Genomic DNA, 13372 nt, shown 5'->3' on the forward strand with positions numbered 1-13372 from the left:
TCCCCCCCCCAGGCGCTGTATAATCCTCCGGGTTTAGCGCTTCCCCCTTGATTATAATAATAATACAGAAAGGGAGGGGAATGATTTTCTAGTTTTTAGCTAACATACGTGTAAATTTTACCTTATTCCTAGTAATGACCCTCGTATTGTAGATAGTCTTAATAACCCTCGTGTAGTAGATAGTCTTTTTAGTATGATAATAAGATGTTATCTTCATTATAGAATAATAAGAAAATATAACCTTTATATTATAATAATAAGGTAAAAGGACCCCAATGGAAATAAGTCACTCTGTCTGACTTTTTTTTTGGTTATCCTAAGTTCTCTACACATATGCTGCTATGTATGATAATTCTATGTAACTGTATTTGTTTATACCTGAATAAACTTACTTACTTACTTATGCTTTAACACGGATTCACAAGGGACCATTTCTGTCTAAGAAAGTTACCGACCTCCTTCAATAAAACAATTAAAAATCATAACTGTGGGATTTTTCATGTTGGAAATCTTTGTAACACAAATGTATTTTCCTCAAAAATAAATAACACAGATAATATTAATAAAAACAAAGGGTTCACATGGGCCTCGGGTCGTTATTACCCTTAACACCAACACCACCAACAATAATAACACTGGCGGGAAACTAGTAAAAATTGTGTAAGTAATAGCAGTAATAATAATAATAATATTTTTATTTCAGCAGGATTCAATATTTGTACAAAGGAGAATGACATTTAGGTGTACATGCCGAAACCTCCTTTATATGTAGAGCATTTCGGGCAAACGAAACATTTAGTAGAATGAAAATTCATAGTGAAGAACAAACTCAAGGTAGTCACATTGTTTAACTATTGAGTGGCCCAGGTTTAAGTCCTTCACAATTTACTATATAGAAATTGTATTTTATTTATTAATTTATATTTGTCTTGTCACAACAAGCTTAGCGCTTCTTTTTTATAATAATAATAATAATAATTGTCACAGCAAAATGTTAATAGAATTCTATTTCCCTTCGTTTGTTACCCTTAAGATAAGATAAGATAAGATAAGATTTCGTTCGGATTTTTAACCCCGGAGGGTTAGCCACCCAGGATAACCCAAGAAAGTCAGTGCGTCATCGAGGACTGTCTAACTTATTTCCATTGGGGTCCTTAATCTTGTCCCCCAGGATGCGACCCACACCAGTCGACTAACACCCAGGTACCTATTTGCTGCTAGGTGAACAGGACAATAGGTGTAAGGAAACGTATCGGAATTTCCACCCGCCGGGAATCGAACCCGGGCCCTCCGTGTGTGAAGCGGGAGCTTTAGCCACCAGACCACCGGATGGAATCTTGATGTATTACCTGGAGTTTACCAGACATTGTGAAGGACTCTTGATCAAAGGACCTGGAGTCACTATCTCCTCAGGATTTCCTTAAGCACTGTATGACCCAAACTGGTTTCATGCTACACCATGATTACAATTTTCTATAAACATAATAATAATAATAATAATAATAATAATAATAATAATAATAATAATAATAATAATCTTTATTTCTACAAGTACATATACAAGGTATACAGTCCTAGCTAATAATATAATCCAACTTACGAGGTGATATAAAAAAGACCTGGAAGACCCTATCAGAAATTCTGGGAACAAAAAAGATATCACGACATAGCGAAATAAAATTAGCAAAATCAGATGAACCCCAACTCCCACCAACAGAAACAGCAAACAGACTCAATGATTTCTTCTCCACTATAGGTCAAAACCTTGCCAATAAAATTCCAAGCTCAGATACCCCACCAAATGACTACCTCACCGGCAACTACCCGAACACACTGTTCCTAGCTCCGACTAACCCATACGAAGTCTCCCTTATTATCAACGCACTGAAAAACAAGGCAGGAGATTTAAATACCTTACCACCCTTTAAATACAAAAAAGCGTCACAAGTACTATCACCAATCATTGCAACACTCTTTAACAAATCCATTGAATCCTCCACCTTCCCTACAGTTCTCAAAATAGCAAGGGTCACCCCGATCCATAAAGGAGGAGACCAAACAGAGTTGAATAACTATAGGCCAATATCCAATTTACACCCTCTCTCAAAAATCTTCGAAAAATTAATTCATAAACGAATCCACTCCTACCTCATCTCCCATAACATTCTCAACCCCTGCCAATTTGGATTCAGGCCTAATAAAAATACTAATGATGCTATTATACACATGCTAGAACATATATACACTGCAATAGAGAAAAAAGAAGTCCCACTGGGGATCTTCATTGACTTACGTAAAGCTTTTGATACAGTTGACCATGACTTGCTCCACGTAAAATTGTCACACTATGGTATTAGAGGGCACTCCCTCAACTACCTCAAGTCTTACCTCAGCAACAGAAGCCAATATGTGTACGCAAATGGGGCAAGCTCTTCCGCACAACCAATTACAGTTGGTGTCCCACAGGGAAGTGTCCTTGGCCCTCTTCTCTTTCTCCTATACATAAATGACCTACCAAATGCTTCGCAATTACTCAAACCCACACTTTTTGCAGATGACACCACATACGTCTTCTCTCACCCGAGCCCAGTCACGCTAGCCAATACTGTAAACACTGAATTACAGAAAATATCTACCTGGATGAGGACTAACAAACTTACACTAAACATTGACAAAACCTACTTCATTCAGTTTGGTAGCAGAGCTACAGATGTACCTCTTAACATAATGATAAACGGATCACCTATCACAAAGCTAACAGAGGGAAAATTCTTAGGAATCCACCTCGATAATAGACTCAAATTTCATACACATATACAACAAATTTCTAAGAAAATTTCCACAGTCAGCCCTCCTGGCCCTTTATCACTCTCTTATTTACCCCTATCTCACCTATGGAATTTGTGCATGGGGCTCAACAACAACTAACCATCTCAGACCACTAATTACCCAACAAAAGGCTGCAGTTAGAATGATAACAAATTCTCACTACAGGCAGCACACTCCACCAATATTCAAAACACTCAACCTACTCACCATACAAAACATCCATACTTATTATTGCACTTATTACATACATAGAACACTTAACTCTGATATTAACCCTCCCCTCAAACATCTCCTTGCCAACCTCAACAGAACACATGACCATAACACAAGGCACAGATCACTCTTTGATGTTCCTCGTGTCCATCTCACGCTATGCAAAAACTCAATGCACATAAAAGGCCCTAAAATCTGGAATTCATTACCTGTAAATATAAAAGAAACACTACCTGTTTATAAATTCAAGTCACTTCTCAAAGTTCACTTACTCACTCAAAACCAAATAAATACTGAATAACTGAACCATATAAATTGTATATCCTAAATGTTAATCACAATTATATCACACAAATGTTAAACCTAACTTTGTTATTTTTTTTAAATACACTACCTAACAGAATACTCCATTCTACTGAATGAACAGCAATGCATGCAACCATAGGACCTGTCTTTGTAATACTCATTTGTATTTTATAGTTATCTGTTTACAATAATGTTTTATCACTGATTTCATCATTGCTTAGTTAATCTTAAGTTAATTTTAAGCCAGCCCGTATTGCTATGCATATAAGTGGCTTTGGCATGCTGCTCTTACCTGTATTTTTTGTACCTCTGTTTGTATGCTAAAATTTCTAAATAAATAAATAAATAAATAAATAAATAAATAAATAATATAATAATATAATATCTTTATTTACTACAAGTACATGTACAAGGTATACAGTCGTAACTGACAACAATGACATACTACTATATAGAAACCCCCTTGTTATGCTCAGCATTTCGGGCAAATTAGGTTAAGTGTCCCAGGATGCGACCCACACCAGTCGACTAACACCCAGGTACCCATTTACTGATGGGTGAACATAGACAACAGGTGTAAAGAAACACGCCCAATGTTTCTACTCTGGTTGGGAATCGAACCCAGACCCTTGCCGTGTGAAGCGAGAGCTTTAGCCACCAGGCCACCACAGCCCCATCAATGACATACTACTGTATAGAAAGTCTTTTATAATGCAGAGCATTTCAGGCAAATTAGGTAAATTTTTTCCCTACGATGCGACCCACCCCTGTCGACTAAAACCCAGGTACCTATTTTACTGATTGGTGAACAAGAACAACAGATGTCTTAAGGAAATGCGTACTAATGTTTCCATCCATACTGGGGATCAAACCATGGACCTCAGTGTGTGAGCTGAGTGCACTAGCATTCGAGCTACAGGACACCTTATGATCAGTATTGAGTCTGTGGCTGTGTTTCTGAGCTTCTCAATAGAGTATTATGCAAATTTTCCAATATTAACCCTTAAACGGTCCAAACAGATCGACGTTCAAATTCGTAGTGCTACAAAAGTAGATCTACTTTTTTTTACATGTTTTCAAATACAGTGGACCCCCGCATAGCGAACGCCTTGCATAGCGAACAATCCGCATAGCGAACGCTTTGTTCGCTAAAATTTTGCCCCGCATAGTGGACAAAAACCCGCTCAGCGACCTTCGTCCGAGACGCGTCCAATGTGCGCCCTCAGCCAGCCTCACATGTGCCGCCCGTCCCATTGTTTACCAGCCAGCCTCCGCGGTAACATTCAAGCATACACTCGGAATATTTCGTATTATTACAGTGTTTTCGGTGCTGTTTGTGGAAAATAAGTGACCATGGGCCCCAAGAAAGCTTCTAGTGCCAACCCTACACCTCAAAGGGTAAGAATACCCATTGAAATGAAGAAAGAGATCATTGATAAGTATGAAAGTGGAGTACGTATCACCGACCTGGTCAGGTTGTACAAGAAACCAAAATCAACCATCGCTTCTATTGTGGGCAAGAAAACGGCAATCAAGGAAGCTGTTGTTGCCAAAGGTTTAACTGTGTTTTCGAAACAAAGATCGCAAGTGATGGAAGATGTTGAGAGACTCTTATTGGTGTGGATAAATGAAAAACAGCTAGCAGGAGATAGCGTCTCTCAAGCGATCATATGTGAAAAGGCTAGGAAGTTGCATGACGATTTAATTAAAAAAATGCCTGCAACTAGTGATGATGTGAGTGAATTTAAGGCCAGCAAAGGTTGGTTTGAGAGATTTAAGAAGCGTAGTGGCATCCATAGTGTGATACGGCATGGTGAGTTGGTGGAGGAGGACAATGAAGAACTAACCACTGATGAGCTGATAGATCAACTTCAAGAGCAAGAGGCCAGACCTGGGGAAACTGGTTCAAAGGAGGGGAGAGAGAAATTGAAGGAATTGCCTACTTCAAAGATTACGGAAATGTGTGCAAAATGGCTTGAAGTGCAAACCTTTTTTGATGAAAATCACCCTCACACAGCTATTGCAAGCCGTGCTGGTGACTGTTACAATGACACTGTTGTGAACCACTTTAGACAAATCATAAAGGAACGAGAGGTACAGGCCACTATGGACAGATATGTTGTGCGAAAGAAGTCCAGTGACTCTGAAGCTGGTCCTAGTGGCATTAAAAGAAGAAGGGAAGTAACCCCAGAAAAGGACTTGCTACCTCAAGTCCTAATGGAAGGGGATTCCCCTTCTAAACACTAACACTCTCTCTCCCCTCCTCCCATCCCATCAATCATCACCAGATCTTCAATAAAAGTAAGTGTCATGTAATTGTGCATGCCTTTTTCAGTTTGTGTGTACTAAAATTAACATTTTTTTTGTGGTAAAAAAAATTTTTTTTCATACTTTTGGGTGTCTTGCACGGATTAATTTTATTTCCATTATTTCTTATGGGGAAAATTAATTCGCATAGCGAACATTTCGCATAACGACCAGCCCTCTTGCACGGATTAAGTTCGCTATGCGGGGGTCCACTGTATAACAAAAAAAAATGTAGATAAAATTTTTTTTTACACGTTTTCAAATGTAAAACGAAAAAGAAGATCTACATTTTTTTACATATGTACTTTCAGATGTTGAAAAAACGTATATATACGTTTGGATCATTTAAGGGTATGTGGTATGTGCCATTAACACAGTTACTTATTAGAGGCCTCTAAGAAAAAAAGTTGCTTTTTTGTAGTAACTAAAATAAGAAAAAATAATCCAACCTAACCAGTTCTAGATTAGGAGTTAAAATCCAAGTTAGATTAAATTTTTTGTGTTATCAAAAATTTGTTTTTGCTCCTTTACTCCTAAAATACAAAGCTATTTCAGTTGCATAACCTATTGAATGTTAAAAAATTTATGTAATTAAAAAAATAATCATAAACTCAATACTGACCCCATTTATTTCCCAAGTGTTGTATATCCCCTATGGGTTTAGTGCTTCTCTATCACTATATTTATTGTTATTATTATTTTTTTAATGCATTGGCTGTCTCCCACCAAGGCAGGGTGACCCAAAAGTGGAAAAACATAAGTTTTCCTTTTATATTAAGGAATTTATACAGGAGAAGGAGTTAATAGCTCCTTACTCTCGGCATTTTAGTTGCCTCCTATGACATGTGGTTTACAGAGGAAGGATTCTTCTCCACTTTCCCATGGATTATTAATATTATTATTACTAATTTTACTCTTGTTTTTGGGGTTTCAGGGCATGTCAACTGAATGGCTATATTAGCAGGTTTTATGAAGAAAAATATTGTGTGCAAGTGTTAGCATATAGCTATGAAACTACTGATTCAGACAACATGCCTGAGGTTGTACTTAATGGAGTCCCAGTGAGGTTTCCCTTTGAGCCTTATGAAGTCCAGAAGACTTACATGTCAAAAGTGATTGACTGTTTACAGCGTGTGAGTATGAGAGTATTTCTGCTTAGTTAATTAAGTTCAATAAATCCAACACTCATCCATCACTCATTCAGGCCCCAGAAAACACACACTTCCTTTGATTCAAAAGCTTAGTTTTTCACATACAAAATATTCACACTTTTTACACTTTGTTTTTTTTACTGTGCATGCTATGTCTTTAGGATTCTCAACTCAAACATTAACCCAGAATTTAAGTTCTATCTGGAGAGTTGCAGCAAAAAACATGAACTCTGTACAAATGTAAGTATCTCTTTGACATTCCACATGTATGTCTCAACCTGTTCAAAAACTTCATACAATAAAAGGCCCAAAAATTTGGAACTCACTGCCTGAAAATGCCAAAACATCTTTTAAAATATTGTTAAAAAGCACCTGTTAAATCTCATATAAATGTTATATCCATTAGCTGTCAGTAAATTCTCATGCTTTGAGTGAACCACCTCAATTCAATCACTCCATAAAATGCAGAGCATTGAACTGATGTAAATTCTATGTAATATATTTGTACTTGATTAGTTTGCCATTTGCAGCTTCTTATTGTATCTGTGATTGTAGTGATTTATGCAAGCTGTACTGATACTCAAAGTCTTACATATTATTCTAAATCTAGATTTTAGTAGTATGTAAGCCTTATGATTAGCTTGCCTGAAATACATTGTATGATTAATGGTTTTTGTCTGTGCCTAAATTTGTATCAAGTTGTGTAACATATTACGTATATGTACTGTAACTCCTGCGTAGCTCATAAGACATGAAAAATATACGAATTTGGATTTTTTAACAAGTATATTAGTTGTACCTCTGTATTTTTGGGGGGTACAGTGCTTTATAATGTCTGTAGTCCCTCTTGCATTTTTTTTTTTGTCTTTTGCAACACGTCAGCCGTCTCCCACCGAGGCAAGGTGACTGAAAAGAAAGAAACACTTTCACCATCATTCGCACATAATCATTGTTTTTTTCAGAGGTGCCCTGCAAGGAGAAAATTCATTGTGTTTATTTCCATGTGCAAATATTATATTTACTGTATTCTGTTTTTCACATTGAACTATACCAGTGATAAAGTCTCCTACATATAAATTTGATAAATTATTTAGAATACTTTCCATGTGATTGGTTATTAATGAAAATGTGCTTTTCATTAGGGTGAGAATGGAATCCTTGAGTCACCAACTGGGACAGGCAAAACACTCTGCCTGCTGTGTTCTACCTTGGCTTGGCTGGAGATCAAGAAGGCTGAATATAAATCTCACATGCAAATTTCTAGTGGTCAAGACACTCCGGATTTTCTTTCATCACTAAGTTCACAATTAAAAGCTGCAGCAGGGCAAATGTGGGGAGATAAAAATGGTGAGTATTAGTTACTGTGTATTGTATATTTTTTTCCTTATTTATGTTCACGTGTATACAGACATGGGCACACCACCGTTGGACAGAGCATGACATCCAACAGGTTTATTTTTTTGGAGTGTGGGGGACAAAATGGGTAATTCAAGAAAAGTAATGATCCTGGTAAGAAAATAACATGCTAGTGACAAAATTTATGAAGCAGAAAGGTCTACAGGTGCAACCATGGGGCATAGTTTCTTGGAAGAACAATCCTAAAAATAAATCTTGCAAAGGGAGAAACTCAGTGTGGCAAAAAAAAAAAAAAAAAAAAAAAAAAAATTGTGCAGACCAGAGGTGTAGGCATTAATATAAACAGTATTAACAAAAGTAAGCTGTATGTATGGCAGAGATCAAGAATTGTGCCTTCTAGGTATTGTATGGTTAATTGTCAACATAGTCTCATGTGTTATACAACAAGGATTACCACAGTGAGGCTGCAGGAAGAGTCTGGTGTTGAAGGATTCTTGAAAGGTTTGAGGTACTTTCTGGGAAACACACTGGGATCAGAGGATAAACCTATGTCATGTAAGCATTGGGGTTTTGGATGAGCACAGTTTAATGAGGGAGATGGGTATTATCTTGGCCTAAGAAAGAAGGATGAGATAACTGGTGTTGTGTGGCATGGTTGGCAGCACACTTGGATCACATACTGAATGTCCATGGTTCAATCCTTGGCATCGGTGAAAATGCTGGTATGTTTCTATACTCCTACTGCCCCTGTTCACCTAGCAGTAAGTAGTTACTTGGGTGTTAGTTGACTGTTGTAAGTCACATTCTGTGCGATGGTAGTATACCTTAGATGGGGCTGAGCTTTGCGATGTGCTGAGGTAAGGTAACAGCTCTTAGTCCATAAAAAAAAATGATTTTTGTAAATAAAAAAAAATGATCAAGAAACGAGAGTAAATGGTGGGAGAGAGGTTAGGAGTATAACTACCATAAGAGCAAGTTTTCCAGCTGCACTTTGGCCCATGAGCCTTTGGGGCCTGCTTTATGATGACTTGTACTGTAACAATGTGACAATGAAGAAATCTCTACTCCTATAACAACAAATAGATTATCACTTATATTTTAGGACACTGCTAGGTAGTGATTCTCTCTTTTTTTTTTTATAGGTGTAAAAGTTTGCTCCAGTAGGTCAGTGGATGCCTAATCACTTAATGGGGCAATATATAATAAAGACCCTTGTCAGGAGACACCTGTCCTGTTTTCTGACAAACATATTAATGCCACCTATCGCAATACGCTAGCTACCAAATTCATTTAAAGTGCAAAGGAGGCTCTAGCCCTAGGGCTTAACCTCTCCAGACACAGTTAGGCAAAGTAAATGCAAAGATTCATGTGAATAGGTAGAAACCATAAATAAGTAATTACATACACATTCAAGCAATCTGTTTATGTAATTTTTTGTTTCTTTTTCAGCTCCACCAAAAATAATTTATTCATCTCGGACACATTCGCAGCTGAGTCAAGCTATAAGTGAATTGAAACGAACATCATACAGCTATTTAAGGGTACTATAAAGTGATGATTTATTGTATAATATGCAATAGAGCAAAGCTAACTACAGTAGCTAACTAACTCTCTCACTCACTCTAGCTTGTTCTCTGACTCTTCAACTCTCCTTCTCTCTCTCTCTCTCTCTCTCTCTCTCTCCCTTTTGTGTGTGTTCCCTTGCAATTCATGTGCCATGCATGAGAGTGAGTGGATGCAAACATGCATGTGTTATTTTATTAGTATGTATATATGTAGTATTTCATAACACCCCACAGAAATGGGAAAACAGCTTGCAAACAGTTGTCAGAAAGGAGGTAAAAAAGTGAGTGAAAGGCAGTTGTTAATAAGAGGTGAGTGGAGGTGTACAAGTGTGCTGGTTGAGTTCCCTGTGGTTTATTAGGCCCTGATGCAGAAATCATGTTATTACAAAACCTTATAAGAACATAAGAACATAAGAAAGAAGGAACACTGGTACTGCAACTGTGCTTTTGACCATTGATATATGGTCCCTTCGGCGAAAAGGCTTCACCGGATTTTCAGCAACACCAAATGATCACAGTATTTACCAATATAGTATGGTTCTTTTGATTTGCACACTCCTATTTTTGCATTATCTATTTAAGTTCTAGGTCTCACCTGACCTCCAGATAATGTTGGAGTCATGAGTAACCAGATAATTGGTGATCTGTATTCTAGGGTACAGTGAAAGCTATAGCTTCCTGACCCTGACTTGGAGACCAGATATGAAAGGCAACATCTAATGTTGCAGCATGTAAATACTGTCCCACATATCATATAGGGGGGTAGGGGTGTATGATAATGCCGATTGTCCATGACTCTCGATTTATGAAATTAGTATGTACAGTGGACCCTTCGTTATCAGCTGTCGTCCGTTCCAGGAGCTCGGCCTAAAACCGAAATATCTGATAACCGAAATAATATTTCCCATAAAAATTAATGTAAATACAATTAATCTGTTCCAGGCACCCAAAAATATTCACAAAAATAATGTTTTATTAATTAATGATTTAAAATAAATACATGAACAATTAAATCAATATTACATACCTTTATTGACGACTTTTCTTGACTTACGGAAGATAGGGAGGACGAGAGAGGGAGTTGGGGTTATTGTTTGGAAGGGGAATCCCCCTCCATAATAACTTCAGGTAACAAGTCCCTCTCTGGGGTTACTTCCCTTCTTTGTCTTTTAATACCACTAGGACCAGCTTGAGAGTCACTGCATACCTGTCACACAAAATAACTGTCAAGAGTGCTCTGTTTCTGGCATCTCTAAGATTTCCCTGAATTGGGACAAAATTTTGTCACTGAACACGTTGCAGATATGGTCAGGGTAGTATTTCTCTACAAGTGCTTGCACCCTAGTCCACATTGCACAAATCTCTTTAATCTTTGAAGAAGGCACCTCCTTCACTCCCTCTTCCTCCTCCTCTGAAGCAAGTTCCATAGCTGCAGTCTGTTGCTGTTCGAATTGAATCTCTTGCAGCTCTTCAGTGGTTAGCTCTTCCCTATAGCATCCATCAATTCTTCTACATCTTTGCCACTAACTTCCAACCCCATGGACTTCCCCAATGCCACAACAGAATCCACAACAGACAGAGGGTCCTCAGGGTCAGCCTCAAACCCTTCAAAATCCCTCTCTTGGACACAGCATGGCCACAGTTTTCTCCAGGCAGGGTTCAAAGTCCTGGAAGTCGCTCCCTGCCAAGCCTTACCTATAAGGCTTATGCAGTGGAGGATATTGAAGTGATTCCTCCAGAACTCTCTTAGGGTTAAATTTCTGTCCAAGGTCACTTCAGAGCACCTTTGAAACACTGCTTTGGTATAGTTTTTTTGAAGATAGAAATGACCTGCTGGTCCATGGGCTGGAGGAGAGAAGTGGTGTTAGGAGGCAAGAATTTCACTGCTATAAACCTGAAGTCCCTAAACAACTGGTCTTCCAAGTCTGGAGGATGAGCAGGAGCAATGTCCAGTACCAGGAGGCACTTGAGTGGCAATTTATTTTCCAGGAGGTATTTTTTCACGCTGGGGCCAAACACATCAGTGACCCACTCTTTGAAAATATTCCTTGTGACCCATGCCTTATTGTTAGCTTTCCACATCACACACAATCTATCCTTGACAACATTTTTTTTTTTTAACACTGGGATTTTCAGAGTGATACACCAATAGAGGCTTCACTCTGAAATCCCCACAAGCATTAGCACAGAACAAAAGAGTAAGCCTGTCTTTCATAGGCTTATGGCCTGGCAGTGTCTGTTCCTCCTGAGTATTGTAGGTCCTTTTTGGCATTTTCTTCCAAAACAGGCCTGTTTTGCTACAACTGGGGTTGGGGTTTGAATCCTTCAGCCTTTATGTACCCCTGGAATTCCTGTACAAGTTTTTCAGTCGCACATTTGTCAGAACTTACAGCCCTGCCATGCCTTACCACACTGTATATACCAGTACCCTTCTTTAATCTCTCAAACCAGCCTTTGCTGGCCCTGAATTCACTAACATCAGCACTTGTTCCAGGCATTTTCTTTACAAGATCTGCATGCAACTGCCTTGCCTTCTCACAAATAATGGATTCCACAACACTGTCTCCCGCTAATTGTTTTTTGGTGATCCACAACAACAATAACTTCTCCATATTTTCAATTATTGGTGGTCTTTGTTTGGTTAGCACATTTGCCCCTTTCACCACATCAGCTTGCTTGATTTGTTCTTTCTCTGCCAGGATAAAAGTGATTGTTGATTTGTTTTCCCCATATATCCTGGCAAGCTCAAGCACTCGAAGGCCACTCTCATATTTTTCAACAACTTGTTTCTTAAATTCCATGGCGTTTCTCACTTTCTTTACCAAAGGAACTTTACTAGGAACTTTCTTTTGGGCCATGGTAACTTATTTCACAGTTGCATTTAATGAAAAACCTCCAAAAACAATGGAAATGTTTGGATGAATGAGCACAAGCTTCCTCACTCACCCAGAGACACAGCTAGACTGATGCACAAGCCATGGCGGCTGGCTGGTTGACGCGTCCCATACGGCTGATAACCGAAATAACGACCAATAACTGGGAGCTGAAAACCTGGCTGGTGACCGAGTTGGCCGATAGCTGGAACAACTGATAACCGAGGGTCCACTGTATACTATATATTTCATGATCATCCGGTTGTCTTCTGAAGTGGACTTGGTCTGCTGATGCAGCAGACTACTGGACACTAAGAATGTGGGTATTGTAACCTGTAGTACTACAGTACACTACTGTACTATATAGTAATTGTATAGTACTCAACATAATTTACAGTAATTTTACTAACCTTTTTGTGGTAGGGAGATGAGGTATAAACTGCAGTGATTGATAGTGGTGAATCAGGCTAACTTTCATTATGAGTCAGAGGAGCTGTAAGGCTCTACCAGTGAAACTTATATAGATGCCTGGGAAGATGTAGAGAGCTGAGAAGACATAGATGGCTGAGATGTAGATGCCTGAGATGTAAATGGCTGAGAAGACATAGATGACTTAGAAGACGTTAGCAGACTTAGTCCAGTACTTCAGAGGACAACTGGAGACTATTGATATGGGCAAAATGTGGGATTATGAACCTCTGCCCATGTTGTCCAATAATTAGAGCATTTGTGATGTCAGTTTTTTTTTGTGCAAAATTACCAGAATCTAATA

General features: G+C 38.4%; 1 protein-coding gene across 2 annotated transcripts in view; it reads left to right on the forward strand.

The window, feature by feature from the left end:
• Nucleotides 1-13372, forward strand: part of Rtel1 (Regulator of telomere elongation helicase 1) — a 103921-nt gene that overhangs the window by 931 nt on the left and 89618 nt on the right. Inside the window, exons 1-4 of one of the 2 annotated variants that reach the window (XM_070084894.1) lie at nt 429-660; nt 6590-6788; nt 7949-8153; nt 9612-9703. In XM_070084894.1, coding sequence (XP_069940995.1) covers nt 6687-6788; nt 7949-8153; nt 9612-9703 — 399 coding nt within the window. In that variant the 5' untranslated portion in view covers nt 429-660; nt 6590-6686. Of the gene's footprint in view, nt 1-428; nt 661-6589; nt 6789-7948; nt 8154-9611; nt 9704-13372 lie in introns of those variants that run through there. The other variant, XM_070084893.1, reaches the window with a different exon arrangement.

The sequence above is a fragment of the Cherax quadricarinatus genome, chromosome 14 (genome assembly GCF_038502225.1).
Source record: "Cherax quadricarinatus isolate ZL_2023a chromosome 14, ASM3850222v1, whole genome shotgun sequence".
Classification (NCBI taxonomy): domain Eukaryota; kingdom Metazoa; phylum Arthropoda; class Malacostraca; order Decapoda; family Parastacidae; genus Cherax; species Cherax quadricarinatus.